General features: G+C 40.1%; 1 protein-coding gene across 1 annotated transcript in view; it reads right to left on the reverse strand.

Moving 5' to 3' along the window:
- LOC101742398 (uncharacterized) overlaps window positions 1–22317 on the reverse strand; it is a 50167-nt gene extending 27850 nt beyond the window's left edge. Inside the window, exons 1-2 of the mRNA XM_012691954.4 lie at window positions 21992–22317; window positions 4934–5072 (exon numbers count right to left, since the gene is read on the reverse strand). Coding sequence (XP_012547408.1) covers window positions 4934–5047 — 114 coding nt within the window. The 5' untranslated portion in view covers window positions 5048–5072; window positions 21992–22317. The remainder of the gene's footprint in view (window positions 1–4933; window positions 5073–21991) is intronic.
- Window positions 22318–24384: the final 2067 nt, after the last annotated feature.

The raw sequence follows: 24384 nt of genomic DNA on the forward strand, positions 1-24384 counted from the left end.
TCATACGAGACTACTTGTCGAACCGTTCGTTCCGATATGGAGTCGAGGGAACGCGTTCCCGGCCCCGTCACGTCACAGCCGGAGTCCCGCAAGGCTCCGCCCTCTCCCCGTTACTATTCAGTTTGTATATCAACGATATACCCCGGTCTCCGGAGACCCATCTGGCGCTCTTCGCCGATGACACCGCCATCTACTACTCGTGTAGGAAGAAGGCGTTGCTTCATCGACGACTTCAGACCGCAGCTACCACCATGGGACAGTGGTTCCGGAAGTGGCGCATCGACATTAACCCCACGAAAAGCACAGCGGTGCTCTTCAAAAGGGGTCGCCCTCCGAACACCACGCTGAGCATCCCTCTCCCGACTAGGCGCGTCAACACCCCCGCCCCCGCCGTTCGCCCAATCACGATGTTCGACCAGCCCATACCGTGGGCCCCGAAGGTCAAATATTTAGGCGTCACCCTCGACAGTAGGATGACATTCCGCCCCCACATCAAGACGGTACGCGATCGTGCCGCCTTTATCCTAGGACGTCTCTACCCGATGATATGTAGGCGAAGTAAAATGTCCCTTAGAAATAAGGTGACACTCTACAAAACTTGCATACGCCCCGTCATGACCTATGCAAGTGTAGTGTTCGCTCACGCGGCCCGCATACACTTAAAATCCTTTCAAATCATTCAATCCCGTTTTTGCAGGATAGCCGTCGGAGCCCCGTGGTTCGTCAGGAATGTCGACCTCCATGACGACCTGGACTTAGAGTCCATCAGTAAGTATCTGCAGTCGGCGTCCATGCGCCACTTCGATAAAGCGGCACGACACGAGAACCCTCTCATCGTGGCCGCCGGTAACTACATTCCCGATCCTGCGGACAGAATGGAAAGCAGTCGACGTCGCCCAAAACACGTCATCTCGGATCCTCCCGATCCACTAACGGTGCTTTTAGGTACTTCAAGTACCGGTCACCGTTCTCGTCGAACCCGTCGCTTGCGACGAAGGGCTCGACGAGTAAATTAACTCTCAGACACAGCCCACTGAGTTTCTCGCCGGATCTTCTCAGTGGGTCGCGTTTCCGATCCGGTGGTAGATTCTGCGAAGCACGACTCTTGCTAGGGTTCGTGTTAGCAACATCGTCAGGTTTGAGCCCCGTGAACTCACCTACTAAAGTTAGGGTTACGCTGACATAGCCTCTCAAGGCTCTCAGCTTAGGTAGGAAAAAAAAAAAAAAAAAAACGCACTAAACATTCAAATCCGAGTAGTCGAACGGAGCGGAGCTCTCTGTTGGTATCGTTGTACACTGGAAATGTCATAAATGGGATTCATTGAAAAAGTGAGTCTTAATTACTGTCATTATGGAAGGCAATGACAATAATGAAGAGAATGACGTCAGTGACGCTGACATCATGATTTTAAAAACACCATGTTACACCAAACACCAAATTAATAATAACAAGGAGTCTCGAGGCGAGCGTTCAGTGAGCAGACCCTAAAGATCGAGTAAAGGAAAACCTCAAGTCATTACTATTTTTATACTATTTTAATTATCAGTGCCCATAAATTGATTTGCCTTTAATGGCTGACTAATTTACAAATCCGTTTCTAGCCACAGAACAAATGTGAAATAATACTGATGACACTATAGCCACTTACAAATATAGTTTTTTCATTATTTATGATATTGCGCCGATTAGCTGTTTATAACTACAATCACGTTGGGCGGATTAGAAATTGTACGGTATTATATACCAAACATTGAACGATGTTTATATACGAATAAATGTAAAAATCACTTATTTTATAGTTCACATGTTTAAGCGGTATAAAAATTAAGCGGAAATAATCACAACGAGAGTGTACCCAATTCAAGTACATATTATGTAGGTTTTGAATTCATATTGTTTCGTATGATGTCATTTCTTTCGTAAATTTATCTCTATTTTTATATATTTATTTTACACTGGTTAACTGATTTTACCTTAATAGAAGAAGATTTGCTAACAAAATGTCATTTAGTCATTTAATACACCTACGAACTATTTGCTAATACGTGTAAAAGTTCATATCTGAATATATAAAAACATGTGATAATACAGACGTAATTTTTACCGACAGATTCGCTTCTAGATTTCCCTGTGATTAGATCCACGATATATTTAGAAGGAACGAACACGTGCCAATTTTGTTGGAAACCAAAAAATTATTGTGTGCACTTAGTTAGTGTTAGTAACGACGTCAAGTTTAAGCCCCGTAAGCTCACCACTAGTACGGTAAATCTAGAATAACCCTTCGAGATTACTAGAATAGGTAGGAAAAACGGTATCCATCCATGTCCCATGTCCATGTCCGGTCCATTAACTTGGTGCTTTCAGGTACCACAAGTACCGATCACCGTCCTCGTCGAACCCGTCGCTTGCGACGAAGGGCTCGACGAGAAAATTAACCCATAGACACAGCCCACTGAGTTGCTCGCCGAATCTTCTCAGTGGGTCGCGTTTCCGATCCGGTGGTAGATTCTGCGAAGCACTGCTCTTCTTGCTAGGGCCAGTGTTAGCATCACTCCGGTTTGAGCCCCGTGAGCTCACCTACTAGTTAAGGTTACGCTGAAATAGCCTCTCAAGGCTATCAGCTTAGGTAGGGAAAAAAAGTTAATGGTCTGCTAGCTGTTTACCACCGTGATGCGTACTAATAATGTTAAGAATAGGTTTCATTTAAATTCGTTTGTCAACATTTAATACATTTCACTACGCCTTTTTTCATAATTCAAACTACAATATGAGCCATAAGCAGTCTTGACCTTGTGACAAACGTGCTAAAAACATTTTAAGCCTCAGATTTACAGATAGTCAAATTTCTGTGGGTTCACAGAAATTATTCTGCATTAATATTTATGATGGTAAATGCTTTCTCACATTTACACAACACACATTTGGCTCAGACGAACTCATAATTACAACTTTCGTTTCACATTATGTTTATTTTATTTTGTAATTTTATTTATTGTCGGCTTCTAGTGTATTGTCTCTAGTTTCAAAAATGTCCTAATTTTGATTCCATATTTATTGGACTCAAAGTCATCTAACAAATTCATTCTCAATATTACCGATCAGTATTCAAATAAGTATTAATTACTCGACGCGTATCACATCGCTATTATATTACAAAACTAATTTTTTTCCCTACCTAATCGTTGGTTCTAACTTCATGCGGACCGATAGGTGAGCTCCGGGCTCAACCTAAGAGAAATTGCTAACACTAGCCCTAGTAAGAGCAGCGCTTCATTGAATCTACTACTGGATCGGAATCGCGACCCACTGAGAAGATCCGGCGAGAAACTCAATGGGCTGTATCTATGGGTTAGTTCGCACGTCGAAATCTTCGTCAGAGTCGACGAGTTCGACGAGGATGGCGTCCGGTGCTTGAAGAGCCTAAAAGCACTGAGACTGGATCCGGGGGATCGGAGAAGAAATGATTTGGGCGACGGTGGCTTTGCTTTGCCCCGTAACCTAGGTCAAATATGCCACAAAACTGACATCCGAGAGGCCGCAAGAAATTGGGCTTGTATTGTTTTGTTTACATGTTGTTTGGGAAAACAAAAGCAAGTGAGAAAGTGCACGTTTTTCCGTACGCTTGCGACTGACAAACTAATAAAAAAATGTTTACATAAATGACCCGATCAACAAATATGATAAGCATTTGTAATACGATAATCGAAAAAATTCAAACAATGTGTGTGAACATTAAAATAAAACGCGATCTAATTTTACAATGTCAATAAATTATTTTTAATTTGCGAATAAGCACTAAAAATTGTTTTACATTTACGATTTGTTTACAAAACTGTTACTAGAGATTACGCAACTCATTATTACGGTCAGGCAATCAATAAAATATGACCTTATTGCGTAATTACACGACGTGCGAATTACTTTGGGGGTCGAAAACGATTCATACATCTTTTTTTCATTCTACAATAACAGTTCATTGACAACCAATGCCAAATATAAAACAGCCCATTGCATATTTCACATTTCTATAGAATACCGGTTGCGTTTCGCGGATTCACTGTTATTACTCGAGTTACTGAAGTTGCAATCAGGCCATCATTTCGGGTGATTGCTATAGACCAGATGAGCTCGCCCGCTTATTGCCCCCAAATAGAAGAAAGCCTTCTGTCAAACACGAGGCAAAAATCACAATTGCTTTAGAACAGCTGTTCCATCCATCGAACCGGAATGCATGCTTGTTCCACTGTAGCTACTGACGGGACTAAACCTAGACCCAATCACTTCCGACTACTTTATAGTTATCGGACGAACTTATCTATCTATATATATTCTATGTGTATATATATAAAAATGAATTACTGTTCGTTAGTCTCGCTAAAACTCGAGAACGGCTGGACCGATTTGGCTAATTTTGGTCTTGAATTATTTGTGGAAGTCCAGAGAAGGCTTAAAAGGTAGATAAATATGAAAATGCTCGAAATTAAATAAAAATAACAATTTTGTTTTTCCTTTGATGTGTCCCCCGTCGGACGATTCCTTTCGTTTGTTTTACATAAAGGTCTTTTATTTATCGATTGCGGCACAATGAAGTCTGCCGGGTCAGCTAGTACTAATATATAAATCTACAGTGGTTTTTACGAATGTTACGTTATAACTACTGAACCATGTATCCGATTGACTTGAAACTTGGTATATATGTAGAAAATACATGTACTTGATGGATAGGCTAATATTTATGAGTTTTGGACTCCCTAATAATAATGACAATAAATTGGTAATAATGTTAATTTTAAATGCCCGGCGAAGCGGGCGAGTACGGCTAGTTAGTTTATACTTATCGTATAGTAACGTTAAGAAAAAAATGTCTATTTATTTATTTAACCATCTTGAATTTAACGAATATTTGAATTAAAAATTATAAAAACTCACATTAACTAAACTGACTCCCAAGCAGACCATCCACGCCCACCCACCATCGGGAGCGACCTTCTTCGTCGCTGGCGGAAGCTTCTGCTGCTGTGGATCTTTGGTGTTCGCCGTCATCGTTTAGCCTTTGTCACCTGTTTGTCTGTAACAAGCACATGGAATAAATTGAGACAATTAAACTCTTATATTAAAGTATAATGAATTTTGTACAATATATTTAAAGATTTCAAAGAAATATAATATCTTTAATCTATATTAATATTATAAAGCGGAAGAGTTTTTTTGTTTGAACGCGCTAATCTCAGGAACTACTGGTCCGATTTGAAAAATTATTTCAGTGTTAGATAGCCCATTTATTGAGGAAGGCTATAGGGCTATAACATCACGGTAAGACCAATACAAGTGGAGCACCAAAAAAAAAAGTTTCAAAATAGGGGTTTAAATAGCTCCTTAACATTCTATAATTCAAAAATATTTTCACTTTCTACGTAAATGAAGTGGGGGGTAAGGTTTAGCGTTATGCCAAAGTAACTATTCCACGCGGACGGAGTCGCGGGCAAAAGCTAGTGTTTGTATATTTGGAAAATAATTGGACCAAAATAGTATAATTTACGCTTATAAACTATAGTTACTATAGTCTGCCAAGAGTACCATGGGAACACCGTTTTTCCTCAACGAGAATAATCATTATATAATATCTATAAAACAACCTAATAGCAATAAAAACTATAACAAATCCCCTATAAATTAATTATTAATAAACATTCGCTCAGTGATGACCTATTGTTTAGGAGAGGTACATTTCTGAGTGGTGTTATCAGCTTGACTGTTGATAACGATGTTTTCATTTAAACAACCGGCCGGTTGAGTGGCACGCTTCAATAACAAAGCACGCAATGTTGAAAACCATAATATAGGGTTGGCAGTATTCAGAAAATTATGAGGTCAACATAATATATAAATCTTAGATTTTACATGAAAGAATTACAATTTATTTAAAACGCGGAATGCAATTTCCTGTAAATAAATCTATCATCGGAAGTTCGTTTCTTCTTATTGTCTAAAAAAACAGGTATATTTTCGCAATTTCATATTTGATTAAAGTGCATACAATAAGCCAATCGCGAGATAATTGTTAATCAGATTAATCGCCAAGTACTCGAAGAAGATTACGCATAGCGAATGATAACAGAGCAACACCGACCCCACCATAAATGTAAATCGATATAATGGACTAACTAATATTTATTTATTTACATTTATAACATTTAACTGTCCCGTCATGACTTACGCCCCCGTCATGACTTACGCGAGTGTGGTGTTCGCTCACGCGGCCCGCACACACATAGACACCCTTCAATCTCTACAATCCCGCTTTTGCAGGTTAGCCGTCGGAGCTCCGTGGTTCGTGAGGAACGTTGACCTACACGACGACCTGGGCCTCGAATCTATACAGAAATACATGAAGTCAGCGTCGGAACGGTACTTCGATAAGGCTATGCGTCATGATAATCGCCTTATCGTAGCCGCCGCTGACTACTCCCCGAATCCTGATCATGCAGGAGCCAGTCACCGTCGACGCCCTAGACACGTCCTTACGGATCCATCAGATACAATAACCTTTGCACTAGACGCCTTCAGCTCTAGGAGCAGGCTTAGGGACCTTGGTATCCGTACTCGTCGAACTCGACAAAGAGTTCGCCGTGCAACCTAACCCATGAATCAGCTCGCTGAGTTTCTCGCCGGATCTTCTCAGCGGGTCGCGATTCCGATCCGGTAGTAGATTCATTCGCGAAGCAGCTACTCTGGAGTTGTTAGGTCTCCTTCGGAGGCGCTCGGGTAGCTGTTAGCAAATCCCACCCCTCCTGGCTGAGCCTTTGCTCGCCCACCTGTCCTGGTGAAACTGGAAAGGCCTCCGGGCCACCAGTAATCCTTCAATCATAAAAAAAAAAAAAAAACATTTAACTGTTTTAATACAACTACAAAGATTACTGTTTCACTCAATCTATACTAATATATAAATCTACAGTGGTTTTTACGGATGTTCCGTTATAACTACTGCACCGTGCATACGATCGACTTGAAACTTGGTATCCAGGTAGAAAATACGTGTACTTCATGGATAGGCTAATATTTATATGAGTGTTGGACTCCCTACACCAGTTGCGGGGGCGTTAATTATGAGAATCTGTGGGGGGTGAGAAATTATAATGTAATTTTTAATGCCCTGCGAAGCGGACGGGTACAGCTAGTCGCTTATGAATTTCAATGACGGTGCAAACACCAAAACGCTGTTGTATATTATTCATGGGAAACACCAAATTTACTATTAAGACAACTTTATAATTCATTTTTGTTCGTAATATCGACAGCCCTATAAATATTACATGTAGTCCGTCAATCATGTTGTTCGCACGTGGTGCGTCATACATGCAGATACCACGTGCTCAACGAATGCGGAGACCCCACAAACTGAAGATTTGGAGGTCGACCAAATTCAAAACATGTGTGTACTTGTACTTATTTTTTTGTACGAGATGTAGGTATTTTAGCGATTAATATTTACCTTAAAAGTGACAATGACACTGAACTCTGCGATCTTATTTTTTAAATATTGGTGTCATTAACTCGTAATGTAATTTCAGTAAAATAATAATCATACATTTCGAGAAACAGTGTAAAATTGTTCGACTCAGTCGATTTAGTACGAAATATGCCCTTGTAGTACATTTAAAATTTCAAACACACAATTCATTTAGTTACGAATTGACCTCTGTTAGTGTCAAACAGAATTTCAATTTGATAAGACCCTGAATATTATTCAGTCACTCCAGAGGTTACACGTCTACCCCTCTACCTTTATTCTTTCATTTCTCAATGACATGAGCTTTACGTGAAACGTACCTATTCGGTGATAGCCCTAAATAATAATAATATTATTGAATGTCAATAATAATAATATTATTTAGGGCTATCAATATCACAATATTTACTGTATCTTGTGGATATATGTTTAATTGCCAACAGTCAAGGGCGAAACGGACAGTTGGGTTTATACCACTCGCTCGTTTACCATCCACAGGCAAATCAAATATACACAACATGATCATTGTGTGTTTTTCAAAAATTCACTTAAAATTACAAACAAAAAAATTATCTTGAATATTTCAAAACGCTACATAATCCTGTCGCTCTTACAGTATCTGATACACTTTAGATACGAGTAAAGCATTTTCAAGTGGTAATTGCAACAGATTTTTTTTTATATCTTTTCTCTGTTAACCTATTTTTTATGCTGCTAGTAAAAAAAAGGGTGCGTGTACTTATGTACGCGCGTAAGAAGTTATACTTAATTTTTATTAAATTTATTTCTTATTTTTTTATTAAAATTTTAATCAATTTGAAAAAAATCGATTAAACAACATTCTCAAACACGCATATTGGACATCCCTTTTCTTGACATCATATAAATTCGGTAATTCTCGGTACGGTTCGGAAAGTTCACCTGCGGCTATATTCAGACTCGCCAAGTTACGTCGGTCGTATTGTAATGAGCGATTTAGTGGGCAACTTCATTTCTGTTAATTTTGTGTCACGGTGCGCGCGCATCGTAAAATTTCACTCTCATCAATTTTTCATAACGCGCCTAAAGAAGTATAACTTCAATAACTTCAAAAACCTTCCATGCTGTATTTTCAATATCGTTGAAATGAAATTCTTGAGTTTCATGTAACAACCAAATCTCAATTTCGAGTTCGATATTTAAATGAACAACATGCGAATTTGTTTAATACAATTTGCCAATAATTTTAACGGCCGACTGGTGTAGTGGTAAGGGTAAGTGACATGGTCACTGCACAAGGGGGTCGCGGGTTCGAATCCCGCCAAGGGAAGATATTTGTATGATAAATATAAATGTCTTTTCTAGGGTTATGGATGTATATTAAATATACGTATGTGTATAATAAAAATCTTACATTTATTTCCGTTATCTGGTACCTGTAACACAAGTTCTTTACGAACTTATCACGGGACCAGTTAACGTGGCGTGACTGTTAGTAAATATTTATTTATTATTATTTATTTATTTTGTACTCGAAATTAGATAAATAGAAAATAGAAAACGGAATCTACATGCAAACATTGATTTCAGATGTTCACGAGAAGGTTATGTGGTACGATTTATATTATGGAGATGTAATCAATCAACAAGAAGCTTTAATTCATCTCGAGTCGTGATCACGCACGCAACCTCACGTACCTACCTACCCACAGCGCGGCTGTTTTGCGTTAAACAATCTATCAGTTACAAAGTCCAACGAATCTCATTAAACCTGATGCCGGTCGTGAAGCTGGTTTTTTTTTTAATTTATGATATTAATACAAGTTTAATCATAAGTGCTTATGTATTTGTTCTGGTAATTGCTTTGCGTCGGATAAAATTTGTTAAGTATTCGCTGCATTTCTGCAATGTAAATTTAAAATCTTGACACGGTCGAGGACAAGGTAACACAGCGACTCGTACCTACGCATGTTGTTAGTTGTTATAAACCCGACTCTAAACAAATACAAATATTAGACGTCGATAATATGTTTAGCCACACGAATAACGGTTATTTGACTATTATTTTCGCGTAAAAATCCCAAGCAATTAAGTTATGTAGGTATTAATTAAACTCACCTATATTTGTCGGTTTTTTTTTATTGCTTACATGTTTGGACGAGCTCACAGCCCACCTGGTGTTAAGTGGTTACTGGAGCCCATAGACATCTACGACGTAAATGCGCCACCCACCTTGAGATATACAACGGCTGCCCCATTCTTCAAACCGAAACGCATTACTACTTCACGGCAAAAATAGGCAGGGTGGTGATACCTACCCGCGCGGACTTACAAGAGGTCCTACCACCAGTAAGATTATTTTGAAGTAGATAAAGTGCATAATATAATTGTTTCGAGTGGACCCATATTAGGTCAAAACAATTATTTTGTTTGTTAGAGGAGAACAAAGCTCACAACAGCTCATGGCGCATCTGAGCTGCCACATGTGATGTGAGGTCGATTGTTTGTGTGGCAACATATAAGAATGTCATATGCTAGTAATAAAAATGCGGTCAACATATATTGGCACTTTATTGGTCACGATACTTTAGGCTCGTATGATTCAGCCTCGTTGTTATTAAACCATACTCGTGATAAGGATGAGAGAGCTGCATTTTTATTATCTTGAACAAACCCGACAATTGTTATACGTTGAACGAACATTTTAAAATATCGATCTTGTATAATTTTACGTTTTCACGCACCTTTGTGCTTAAGAGCTGGTCAGTGATTTCTAAGACGCTGCACTGCCATCGTGAACTCATGGTGCATATTAACTTTAAAAATAAATAAAGCACGTAATGCAAGAGTCTCTGAGCTGTGACGACATTATTTTATTTCTTTATTGCATTCGAAGAAGAACCAGTCGACGGCCCTCAATATAAGTGGTTATCGAAGCCCAGCTAACCCACGGACACTGAGTTTCTCGCCGGATCTTCTCAGGGTATCGCGTTTCTGATCCGGTGGTAGATTCTGCGAAGCACTGCTCTTGCTAAGGCTAGCGTTAGGAACGTCCACAGTTTAGAACCCCGTGAGCTCACCAACTCGCCGGATTACGCTAGCACAACCCTCTAAATTTAAAAGATTAGGTGGGGAAAAAAGAAGCCTATATACACGCCAATACCAGATGTACAGCCACATAGTACCTTAATTAAGCCTCATTTGAAGGGACATAGCTTAGTGCTATTGGTCTATATGTTGGTAAGAGGAAGAAATAATACTTTGAAACCTCATGAATAACAGTAGTGGTGTGCCAAGAGCGCACTATTATCAGGTGTATTGGAATCGTTCCCGGTGCCTAAACGGGAATAACTATTAACCGAAAGTAAACGTCATTATTCTTTTATGATACTCAGTATGAACACTTATCGATTGTCATTTTTTTAATTTTTATTTTATGATTGATAGATTACTGGTGGCCCGGAGGCCTTTCCAGTTTCACCAGGACATGTGGGCGAGCAAAGGCTCAGCCAGGAGGGGTGGGACTTGCTAACAACTGTCCGAGCGCCTCCGAAGGAGACCTAACAACTCAAGAGCTCGCGAATTGCTTCGCGAATGAATCTACCACCGGATCGGAATCGCGACCCACAGCAAACAACATAAAGCCAGCAACAACTTCGAGCACATTTGTATTGTTAGGAGCTGGGGTTCAAAACAAAACAATACGCGGGTTTTTAACAAAGACACGTTTGACAGTTATCCCAATCAAAATCACATGTCATGCACCATATCTTGTCATTTCATACTGACTAGTATTTGATAAGCACTAGTATTCACAGTACTCTATGTCGGTATACAGATAGCAATCTCATTTTTATTTTAGAACGCTGTTCACTTTGAGCCGTGTTGTTTGTTGCGATTTGCGCTCTTTAGTTTAACTTCTGTGTTGACGCCCACTCTAAGGATCTAGAACGCGTTGTTCAATTTTTAATAATCCCTTGGTTATTCTATGTCATAAGTCTGCTCCCTACTTAGATGGCCTTATTTGTTTATGCGGCTAACTGCCAAGAGCGGACTCTCGCTTTCAGTAGGTACTATAGTAACAATATTAAAGATACCAAAATTAAATCGCCGAGTTGGTCTAATACCTAATCCTGACTACTATACGCAGGGAATCCAAATTCGGTACTCAATTTATTTTTATCATTGATATTCGGAAGCTCGATGTTTTTGAGTGGCTGTTTTTTTTTTCATTTGTCATGACCTTATGACGGTAACTAACACAGAACCTGCCGTGAAGCAGTAATGCGTTTCGGTTTGAAGGGTGGGGCAGCCGTTGTTACTATACTGAGACCTTAGAACTTATATCTCAAGGTGTGTAGCGCATTTACGTTGTAGATGTCTATGGGTTCCAGTAACCACTTAACACCAGGTGGGCTGTGAGCTCGTCCACACATACTGGCAATAAAAATAAAAACAAGATATTTGACACATGCTTGAATCTCGCTAATGACATTTTCAAGATATGTTTGCATATATACAAATTTAAGTTCCGCATTTGGAACGTCAGTCTACCGTACACATTCATCTGCTCAGTGGAAGATCTTCGCTTAGTCGTCACCTCCCAAAACCTCACGACCCGCCCGGTGTTATATCATTAGTAGTATCCATAGTACAGGAAGAATTCTAGCTTTGAGCCTTGAGGACGCGTGACCAACGTAATAAAGTATCATTTGGTCATGAACATTCTATTTCCCATGCGCAGCAGGATGAAGAGTTAAAAGTACCTACTGCAATAAATACAGCGTAAAGTTTTAATTGGCTTATCCGGGCACTGCAATAATATTCATAACAACAACACGGAAATTTAATTGCCATATTTACTCGTTTAAGCTTTGCATATATCTCGCACAATAGTTTGATGGCGTCCTAACAAAGAAACAGAACGAAACAGAAAAGAATTTGCAATTAGCAATTTGAGCCATAAAAATTTATTTTTGAATGCTATTTATTTAGTTTCGCTCAGTGATAGCTATTGAAAATAGAATACGAAATATCATACATCTTTAGGTGACCTCGAATCTCGTCGAGTGTCTCCGGAATCTAAATATTACGTCTATTGTGTTAATTCGTTTATTTTATTGGCTTACCGCTGGCAGACGAACCATTAGTTTAAACACAACCTTCGCCCATTCTATTAACAACGTAAATGCTTTGTAAACATTGTGGACAAGCTACTAAGCACGGTTCTACCTATAATCTAAATGACATTATTATTCTGTTCGACTACTAATCAGGAGATACGATTGAGACTGCTATTATTTAATTAATTTCGAAGATCGACGAGCATATGTCCCACCTGATCCTCAATGGTCAGCCTCGCTCATGGACATCAGCAGTGCCAGGGGCAAAGTTATGTCTTTACCCTCATATCGTGTATTCGTAGCCTATTTTTTTCTTTTGTAACTTTCTACCAACCTGTAACTTTTTTTTATTGTCCTTGTAGGCAGACGAGCACACGGCCCACCTGATGGTGAGTGGTTACTGTCACCCATGGACTTCAGCAATGCCAGGGGTAGAGCTTAATACTCTCCACAAACCTCGTTTGAAGAAGGACATGTCATAGCGCTCGGGAAACACCGTGGAGGGGAGCTCATTCCATAGCCGGATGGTAAGTGGCAAAAAAAATCTCTGGAAACGCACTGTGGATGACCGCAGTGGTTCCAGGTAGTATGGATGAACTCTACTCCGGTGGCGGGCGGTGCGATGGTAAAAACGAGATGACGGTATCATCTCCAACAATTCCTCGGAGCACTCCCCATGGAATAAACGGTACAAAATACAGAGGGAACCGAAGTCTTCCGAAGTCCCGAACCGAAGTCTGTAACTTTCTACCGCGAAGTTATGAGCTCGGGTTTGAGCACAGCCAGCCGAATTCAACCTTATACAGGTATGTACATACATCAAAGTGGTCTGCCGCATTGAACAAGCTGTCTCTCTAGTGCTAATGAACATTTATATCAATCGATCGAATAAAAAAAACTACCTGACTGCACTAGTGAACATATTTCAGGGTGCGTATGTAACGATTTTGACAAAATCTCCAAAATATTAACAAAGTCTCGAACATATTGATTCAAGTGCTCAATAGAGCCGAGCTACACAAATAGAATATTACCTGATTAAAAGATTATTGGGCAATTGAGTATATTATTACCAACATATTACTATCGTGTTATCATTAATAAAATTGCCTGTTTTTTTTTTTTTGAAGATAGCAAAGAATAAGATAATACTAAAGACCTATTTATTAACTCAACATTAAAATGATACGATAAATCCTCAGACACCGAACATGAACGCCGTCGGATATCAGCATGGAGAGCAATCATATTATGTTCCCATTCGGATGTCAATATATGTATGTAGGTACGTACATTTGAGCACAAAAACTAACCGCACAACGTTAGGACGATAACCCGCAATGATGTCAGAACAACAAAAAGTGCACGTCTATCGCTCCAACTTCGAGACGTTTCCAATGGAAAACTTTAAAAAAAATATTTATTATAGATACTAAGAATATTATTATTATTAGCAGCCTGAAATGCCAAACATATTATGATACATTGATTAATGTTCAATTTAATATTTTTTTTTTATTGTTTAGATGGGTGGACGAGCTCACAGCCCACCTGGTGTTAAGTGGTTACTGGAGCCCATAGACATCTACGACGTAAATGCGCCACCCGCCTTGAGATATAAGTTCTAAGGTCTCAGTATAGTTACGACGGCTGCCCCACCCTTCAAACCGAAACACATTACTGCTTCACGGCAGAAATAGGCAGGGTGGTGGTACCTACCCGTGCGGACTCACAAGAGGTCCTACCACCAGTAATTACGCAAATTATAATTTTGCGGGTTTGATTATTATTACACGATCTTATTCCTTCACCGTAGAAGTCAATCGTGACATTTGTTGAGTACGTATTTCATTAGAAAAATTGGTACACGCCTGCGGGATTCGAACACCGTTGCATCGCTAGATACGAATGCACCGGACGTCTTATCCAGTAGGCCACGACGACTTCAGACGTCGACGACTATTAGAAACGCAAGGGACAGTAAATGGTAATTATTAGAACCATCAAGTATCATCGTTGCTTTTAAAGCAATCTTCAGTGTAAAGAGTTGCAATTAAAGCGTTTGCAGTGTCAAAAAATAAATAAGAAAGAAAACATTGTACATATATGATGCAGCGTTATTATTACTTATCTATGAAGGACTATTGTTAATGAATACCTTCGTACGTTACACAGTCGATATCCTGATGACCTACTGAATAACAGAAGACAATAAAATTGCAACAATGTAATATCGAAAACCAAACATCTGATTGTAATCAATAATATTATTTTTATTTGCAGTTGTCAGTTATCCAGGTCAATGATCCACTTATGCATTTATCGTAGGATCGATCTGCGCGACCATGTACATTAAAACTGTTTATCAAATCACTTCACACATCTTTCATTACTCGCAAATGCAAAATCACGTGAAACGATATTCGATCAATCAGCGTTTGTGGACCGTTTGTTCATGATAATGTACATGTTACGAATCAAACGTCGCATGTTCTTGATAAGTTTTTTGATCCGGTCCGAATTTATCAATAATCTTAGATTAATTTAGGAGAAGCTCTTAGAGATGACACTCACATCTCCAATTTACAAGTTACACTGGTGAAGAGCCCTTTACTACTCTACTTTTTCAATGATAGCTTTGCCTTCAGGGTATTTTCAGAGCGCCGTGATGAGCCATTTTAAACGGGGATTGAAAAGAGTATTCTGCACCCTTATACGCATAGGGACTTGGCATCACCGGTGTGCATCTGCCACCATGGTCATATAAGGAGGATTGTTCGCATAGTTTCCACATTTAGTACACGAAAGTAATCCAAATTGAAGATAATTATTAAATAACTTTTATACAGTTTACAAATGGCAGACCCAGCAATTTAATGCTCGGAGCTCACACCTTACAAAAAAGAAATAGCCGTTCATGTCTGATTGGCAAGTGTACAGTTGCACTATGCAGAATCTAGGACTTACATTTCTCCTCTACATGAAACTTTCACCCGTATGCCTTGTCACAATGTAAATATGTTTGCTCTGTGTCTATCGTAAAAATCTGACAAGAATTTATTTTTTATATTGGGCTGAGAGAAAAAATGGATTTGAATGGCAGAATAGGTATTCTGTTCCACAAAATCGATCTTAACGCGTGTGACTACGATCCGTAAGAGAAGAAACAACGACGTATAATACTAGAACTAATATCGCGCAAAAATAATGCTGTGGTTCATTCATTTTTTATAAAATTTGGCTTAAAGGTCTCGTTACCGGGTTATAAAATCTTTAAAAAAAATTACAAACTATACACTAGGAATTGTATTTTTAATTTTAGTTTTCTGTGACTATCGCGGTTTTGTGCACTCGAAATTTTTGTCGAAAGGGCAACACATATCGTGAAGTAAAACCAGACACGCAAAAATATTGTTAAATCAATAAATATTGGTTGGTTAAAAATAAATCGTTGTTATGACTTTTCATTTCGCGGTAAATTATTATCTATCTAGATATTATTAGATATTATTATATATCTAGATATTTTGTGAAAATATTTATTCCGCCGATTCTGCTGTACTAAGAAACCACAAAGTACTTTGTTGTGATGATTCATACAACTTCACAATGTCTTTTCGTTAAATATATAAACTTAAGTTTTTGTCATAATTTCAAAAACATTTACTTACTGATGTTTTTGTATAGGTAAACATATTCCATCTTTAGAAAATTGTCTTTTTGTCTCGGCTAGTCAAACACGACGTTTTTGTTAATTTTAAATCGTTGTTATGACTTTTCATTTCGCGGTAAATTATTATCTATCTAGATAATAATTTACCGCGAAATATAAGTATATAAGAATATAAGTAAATGTTATATTATATTACCTTAAAACCAGAGTAATAATGGATTATTACTCTGGTTTTAAGGGAAACAAAATTTCAAAATTATTTGAATAATCGATATAAATATGTCTTGTTATTGCAAAAAAGTGTTATAATTACGTACGCAATAATATCTTATGTACGTACATACGAATATTATTTAAATACCACGAAATTGGTATAATTTCGTGGTATTTAAATAATATTCTTCTATTAAAAAAACCTGTAAGATACATCTTTGTATTTTTGCAAAAATGAAGACGTTATTTCTTTAATGGAGGAATCTGAAGCTAGCCTGATGCTGGCTGTCAAAAAAGGAGGTTTATTTATGTTCTGGCTTCCTTCAGCAGCAAAGCGAGATGTATATACAGACTTCTGCTATTTTTTGCTATAGATTTTATAGGCAACCTGTTGTTAAATGCTTACCAGATCCTATATACAACACAGTAAATTACTGCCCACCTTGAGACAAGATGTAAATTTCTGAATAATAAAATGGCTACATTACCATTGAAACCGCAATGCAGTATGCAATTAATGGTTTATGACAGAAAAAGGCACAGCGTTACTTACAAGTATTGTTAATAAAATAGGTTCTCACAGAAGGAAGATTTCTTGTAATTTTGTGTCGATAAGAATATTTACTACATATGCTATGTAAATTTTTATAATTGTGTAGAATCTATACTAAATATACTATAAAGATACTGTACGGCTTAGATACAAAAGTTACTTCATCTTGTACATTCGTTCATCATGTCTCATCACATTTCTATGTACATAATACATTTGTTTCTGGAAAGATCACAGTTTAAAGATTTATAATTAGTTTAAAAATGTAAAAAACCTAAGTGAAATCAATAATTTCTTTGATAGAATATTTCTATTGTATCTTCTGCAGGTTACAAATTGTAACTTCAAATATTGGAAATGGAGTTCTTGTACTCTTTCTGTGGTAAAAGTATTACAGGTTATAGCCTTATTATACTTATGCGTATATTAGGTAATTTTTTTCTATGGGAGTTTTTTGGGGGTTGATTGCTTCCCGCTTCCGTAGGTTTAACCCGCGATTCCCTACAAGTGACCCCTGGGTGGTGCAAAACGGGAGCCGAACACATAATCGGTGGTAGGACTTGTCCGACTGGCTGGCGACCACCCTCCAACTAGAGTCCGCCGCCAAATAGCCTAGCTGTGTTCCGGCGTGTGGGTTGGAGAGCCAGTTTTATTCCTTCCCTTTCCTCTTCCTTGTTCGGGGTGAATCTTGATGATGCCTGGAACATGCGGAGCAGACGTGCGTGCGAGCTCGCGGGACGTGATTGTTTGACGGGGGTATAGGGAGACCCAGTGAAACGGTGTTCGCCGCCGCCCGCCGGTCAGTTGGGGACCTGAACCCGGGTGTCTCTACTAAACTCCGCCCCGGGAAGCTGTCCCGCCAACCGGTGTAAAATCCTGCCGTGCGGTCGTCGTGCCGGAGTCGGAGACCGGAGTGGATCCCGGCGATCGCACGCAGGGTGGACTGGGGGCCCTTCCATGCCCTGCGTCAGTCTCTCACGCAACCCGTGGTCGAGCACGTACTGTGTTCCGCGCTTTATTCAGGTATCGTCATGATTTCGCTTCGAACTTCCTACCCCACCCATTCCCACTCTCCAAACAAAAAAAAATCAAACATGACAGTACAAAAAAGGAAAAGGGTTTTGTCGGCGATGCCCCATTCCACATTTAATGTGGATTTCAGCAATGTAAGGGGCCTACACAGCAACCTCGACGCCGTACACCACCATCTTGAGACGGCGCAGCCTGCCCTCCTTTTTCTGACGGAGACGCAGATATCTGCTCCGGATGATACTTCGTACCTTGAATACCCCGGCTACGTATTGGAGCACAACTTCCTGCGTAAAGCCGGGGTGTGTGTATTCGTCCGGGCTGATGTCTGTTGTCGCCGTCTACGAGGCCTCGAACAACGGGACCTGTCCCTCTTGTGGCTGCGCGTAGACCATGGGGGTTGTACCCGAGTCTACGCGTGCCTGTACAGGTCCCAGAGCAGTGATGCAGGTTCAGCTCTGATAGAGCATGTGCAAGAGGGGACTAGCCGCGTGCTTGAGCAGTACCCATCTGCGGAGGTGGTGGTTCTTGGAGATTTTAACGCTCACCACCAAGAGTGGTTGGGGTCCAGAACCACTGACCTACCGGGTCGGGCTGCTTACGATTTCGCCCTGGCCTACGGCCTCTCCCAGCTGGTGACACAGCCCACCCGTGTCCCAGATATTGAGGGGCACGAGCCTTCTCTGTTGGACCTTCTGCTGACCACCGATCCAGCCGGATACAGTGTAGTGGTCGACGCTCCGCTTGGATCGTCTGATCACTGCCTTATCCGTGCTGCCACACCACTCTCTCGTCCTAGTCGTCGAACGACGACCAGGTATCGAAGAGTTTGGCAGTATTTGTCAGCAGATTGGGATGGATTGCGTGAATTTTACGCATCCTACCCATGGGGGCGGTTCTGCTTTTCCTCTGCTGATCCTGACGTCTGTGCGGACCGTCTTAAAGACGTGGTGCTCCAGGGGATGGAATTGTTTATTCCCTCCTCTGAAGTGCCCGTTGGGGGTCGCAGCAGACCCTGGTATAACAATGCCAGCAGGGATGCTGCACACCTCAAGCGGTCCGCATACGTGGCATGGGATAATGCCAGGAGACGTCAGGACCCTAACATCTCAGAGGAAAGGCGGAAATATAACGCCGCTTCCAGGTCCTACAAGAAGGCTATTGCCAAGGCGAAGTCGGAGCACGTTGCTAGAGTTGGCGAGCGACTAAAGAGCTATCCCTCTGGGAGCCGTGCTTTTTGGTCGCTCGCCAAAGCCGCAGAAGGAAACTTTTGCAGGTCTAGTCTCCCACCACTGCGAAAGTCCGATGACAGTCTGGCCCATAGTGCGAAAGAGAAGGCTGACCTTCTGGTCAAACTCTTCGCCTCGAACTCGACCGTGGACGACGGGGGTGCCACACCACCGAACATCCCCCGGTGTGATAGTTCCCTGCCGGAGATCTGCTTTACACAGTGTGCAGTCAGGCGGGAACTCCGACTCCTGGACGTCCATAAGTCGAGTGGGCCAGACGGCATCCCCGCAGTGGTTCTGAAAACGTGCGCCCCTGAGCTGACGCCTGCGCTAACGCGTCTGTATCGCCTCTCTTATTGCGCTAACAGGGTTCCGTCTTCATGGAAGACCGCCCACGTCCACCCTATCCCCAAGAAGGGTGACCGGTCGGACCCATCGAGCTATAGGCCTATCGCGATAACTTCCTTGCTTTCCAAGGTGATGGAGCGAATAATAAATATACAACTCCTGAAGTATCTTGAAGATCGCCAGCTGATCAGTGACCGACAGTACGGTTTCCGTCACGGTCGCTCAGCTGGCGATCTTCTCGTATACCTTACTCACAGGTGGGCTGAAGCCTTGGAGAGCAAGGGCGAGGCTCTTGCTGTGAGCCTTGATATCGCGAAGGCCTTCGACAGGGTCTGGCATAGGGCACTTCTGTCGAAGCTACCATCTTACGGAATCCCCGAGGGTCTCTGCAAGTGGATCGCTAGCTTTTTGGATGGGCGGAGCATCATGGTCGTTGTAGACGGTGACTGCTCTGATACCATGACCATTAACGCTGGCGTTCCACAAGGTTCGGTGCTCTCCCCCACGCTTTTCATCCTGTATATCAATGACATGCTGTCTATTGATGGCATGCATTGCTATGCGGATGACAGCACGGGGGATGCGCGATATATCGGCCATCAGAGTCTCTCTCGGAGCGCGGTGCAAGAGAGACGATCTAAACTTGTGTCTGAAGTGGAGAACTCTCTGAGGCGAGTCTCCGAATGGGGTGAATTGAACTTGGTTCAATTCAACCCGATAAAGACACAAGTTTGCGCGTTCACTGCGAAGAAGGACCCCTTTGTCATGGCGCCGCAATTCCAAGGAGTATCCCTGCAACCTTCCGAGAGTATTGGGATACTTGGGGTCGAGATTTCGAGCGATGTCCAGTTTCGGAGTCATCTGGAAGGCAAAGCCAAGTTGGCGTCCAAAATGCTGGGAGTCCTCAACAGAGCGAAGCGGTACTTCACGCCTGGACAAAGGCTTTTGCTTTATAAAGCACAAGTCCGGCCTCGCGTGGAGTACTGCTCCCATCTCTGGGCCGGGGCTCCCAAATACCAGCTTCTTCCATTTGACTCCATACAGAGGAGGGCCGTTCGGATTGTCGATAATCCCATTCTCACGGATCGTTTGGAGCCTCTGGGTCTGCGGAGGGACTTCGGTTCCCTCTGCATTTTGTACCGTATGTTCCATGGGGAGTGCTCTGAGGAATTGTTCGAGATGATACCGGCATCTCGTTTTTACCATCGCACCGCCCGCCACCGGAGTAGAGTTCATCCATACTACCTGGAGCCACTGCGGTCATCCACAGTGCGTTTCCAGAGGTCTTTTTTGCCACGTACCATCCGGCTATGGAATGAGCTCCCCTCCACGGTGTTTCCCGAGCGCTATGACATGTCCTTCTTCAAACGAGGCTTGTGGAGAGTATTAAACGGTAGGCAGCGGCTTGGCTCTGCCCCTGGCATTGCTGAAGTCCATGGGCGACGGTAACCACTCACCATCAGGTGGGCCGTATGCTCGTCTGCCTACAAGGGCAATAAAAAAAAAAAAAAAAAAAAAAAAAAAATTATAGCAGTAACCAGCAACTATGATTAAACTTATGTTTATATTAGGTATTCTTTTTCTAACACTATATATGGGAGTTATAGCAGTAATCAGCAATTATGACCATATGCAACATGATCACATACCACATACGTGAGAAACTGATATGTTAATTACTTTTAATACAAAAATATATTTTTTTAAACTAACTTATTATTTATTGTTTATATTATGTACCAGCAGTTTCTTTTATCGGTACAAAAGATATTATTGGAAGATGATTATATAGTTTTATTTATTTATTTTTAAAGATGTGTAAAAATGCAGGGCCAACCAAGTGCTGAGTGATCAATGCAGAACACAGACATCACAATGAGAATGACCATCCCCCACAATGACAGAGGTTAAAACTCCTAAATATATTTTACAACTGTAGCTGGAAAGCATGACTACTTTGCAGCAAAATATGTTATTTAGGGATTCTTACTTGGGCAGGTGAGTGTTAATTTTTTTTGCTTTTTTTATTAGTCATTATTCAGCATAGCAATATAGACTATGTGTCCTTGAGTGAACTATATAAAATGATTATAAATATAGTGTGGTAGCATTATGCAATAAATGCATATAAGATGGACATTGAACCCATGGTCTTCTTTTTATCTTCTCTTGAAATTAAATGGGCGTAACATTTTCCATTTAAATTATTCAAAGCTCGTTAAACATAACTTACTATAGGTTTATTTACATTTATGTAGGCCACCTGGTCACTGTATTCAATTAGAGCTTGTGTAAATAGCAACTCATTAAATAAAAATATTATAACTCACCTTTCCAAATTTATTACCCATAAAGTTACTATAGGAACAAACACAGACACTACGAAATTTGCAAAAATTAAATAAATGATATGTTTAGATTTTTTTTGTGATAAAAATAACGCAACTTTGATAAGGCAAAACAAAACAATTCATCACAAATTTTATAACAGGATCCTTCGATGAAAGGAACCAAACTATACACAAAAATTTAAACTGAAGATTATTTCAGATTAAGTACAAGTAAACAAAAAACAATTTGCAACAAAACAAAGAACGTACACTTCGCAACTTTCGAAACAAATGTTACTGTCACAGAGTAACATCAATTTATCACTATTCAACATAGGTTAATACCAATTTCAACCGATATCCGTAATAGAGGTCAGTGACAGTGACAATCGTGTTTTACCAAGCACTCTAATGCTATAATGATATCTTTTAATCTTGAGATTTGGTGCATTTAAGATTTAGAACATATTTATCTTGTATTTGGATCTTAAAGTATTTACCATAGCAAATAGAACACAAAAAATGTATTTGTTAGCACTGCTTACAAATATACACATTAGTGAGGAAGAAAAGAAGTCAAATCCATTGGAATCGATCACTTTCCTGCTTGTTACCGTGCCATTTATGCCAAATTTATGGAACCATTAATGTTTAAACAGTTTCTTTAGTAAAAAGGAAATAACCAGACTTCCACCCACGCGTTATGGACTGTAAGTGGAGCACGGTAACGCATTCCGGTAGAATACACCTCTCCTCCAAGATCTCACTTTGCCTCTCGGTGGATAGATTAGTTGAAGGACACTAAAAGCATATCGTCAACAACTTAAAACTTTCTTGTATTCATAATAATGATTTATTATTATAATAATATTCGACATTTACCTTACCTAAAAGATTCTCATCGCTGTGTTTAACATAACCTATTAATGAAATGAGTTTCAACATTAGGTAGGTACCTAAAATCATATTCTAAAATTTTCAATTACTGTAGGTTACAAGATATCAGTCTCTGACATGGTTTTGATTTTACTAACAAAATAATAGAATCATTTGCCATTCACTTAGATTAGTGCAGGTAAATAAATAAAATAAAAAAGGCATAAGGAGGTGACTCAGCTAATGCTGTTCAAAGGGAATATATCAAAAGCACTGATTTTCAGTCACCTTCGTTCCCCTGTGGCTTATTGCAGGATTTATGACTAGGTACGTGCAGAAACTTAAAACTTGGTATAAACTATAATAAAAATAAGTAATATAAACATAATAATAATAAGTAATAATAAAATAATTAAATTAAAAGCTCTCCTTCAAAACTTCTTACAGATCTTTCTAGTTCTAATACTCAACAAACATTTCAAAAGATTACAGTAATAAACAGCCAAATTCTTATAAAATAAGTTTATCAATTTCTAGCTGATTGAAGTTTAATTTTGGCAGAGCTCATTATAGTTGTGACCTGTAAAACTTTAAACTTAGTTCCCGTGATATTTAAGCATTTTATCTTTATTTTACCATCTAATTAAATAAACTTTAAGAGAAATAAAGGTATCAGTATGAAACATTTCTTTACGAATGTTCATCTCTATGCTTTGGCTTATACTCTATACAATGTAATTTAGATTGAATCACACTTCATCCTCTATGTATCGTCCATATGTACCACTAGCACATGGAACATAGCCTATACAGCCAAGTCTTTTAAGAAGCACCATGTTAAGTTCGTTGCATGAAAAATATAATTGAATGTAGAAGTCAAATTGTTGATTATTGAATGTAATTTAATTAAATTAGCATCAGTTCAGTAATTCAAACAATGACTATTTAGAGACATTCTAGAGATATATTAACCCTTTGCACTTAAGAGGTGAGTCTCGCCCACCACTTTGTTCGACCCCGGTAGCCGTACTCGGTAACCGTAACGTGCAACTTAGGCCATGCATCAGCCCGCTGAGTTTCTCGCCGGATATTCTCAGCGGGTCGCGATTCCGATCCGGTAGTAGATACATCTCATGCTCTCGAGATGCTAGGTCTCTTTCAGAGGCGCTCGGACAGCTGTTAGCTAATCCCACCCCTCCTGGCTGAACCTTTGCTCGCCCACCTGTCCTGGTGAAACTGGAAAGGCCTCCGGGCCACCAGTAAACATTCAATCATAAAAGAAATTCAAAATAAAATAGTCCTACCTAGTAAGCTGAGAGCCTTGAGAGGTTATATCAGCGTAGCCTTAACTAGTAGCTCACGGGGCTCAAACCTGATGACATTATTAACACGAACCCTAGCAAGAGCCGTGCTTCGCAGAATCTACCACCGGATCGGAAACGCGACCCACTGAGAAGATCCGGTGAGAAACTCAGTGGGCTGTGTCTGAGGGTTAATTTACTCGTCGAGCCCTTCGT

This window comes from Bombyx mori, chromosome 13 (assembly GCF_030269925.1).
Source record: "Bombyx mori chromosome 13, ASM3026992v2".
NCBI lineage: Eukaryota > Metazoa > Arthropoda > Insecta > Lepidoptera > Bombycidae > Bombyx > Bombyx mori.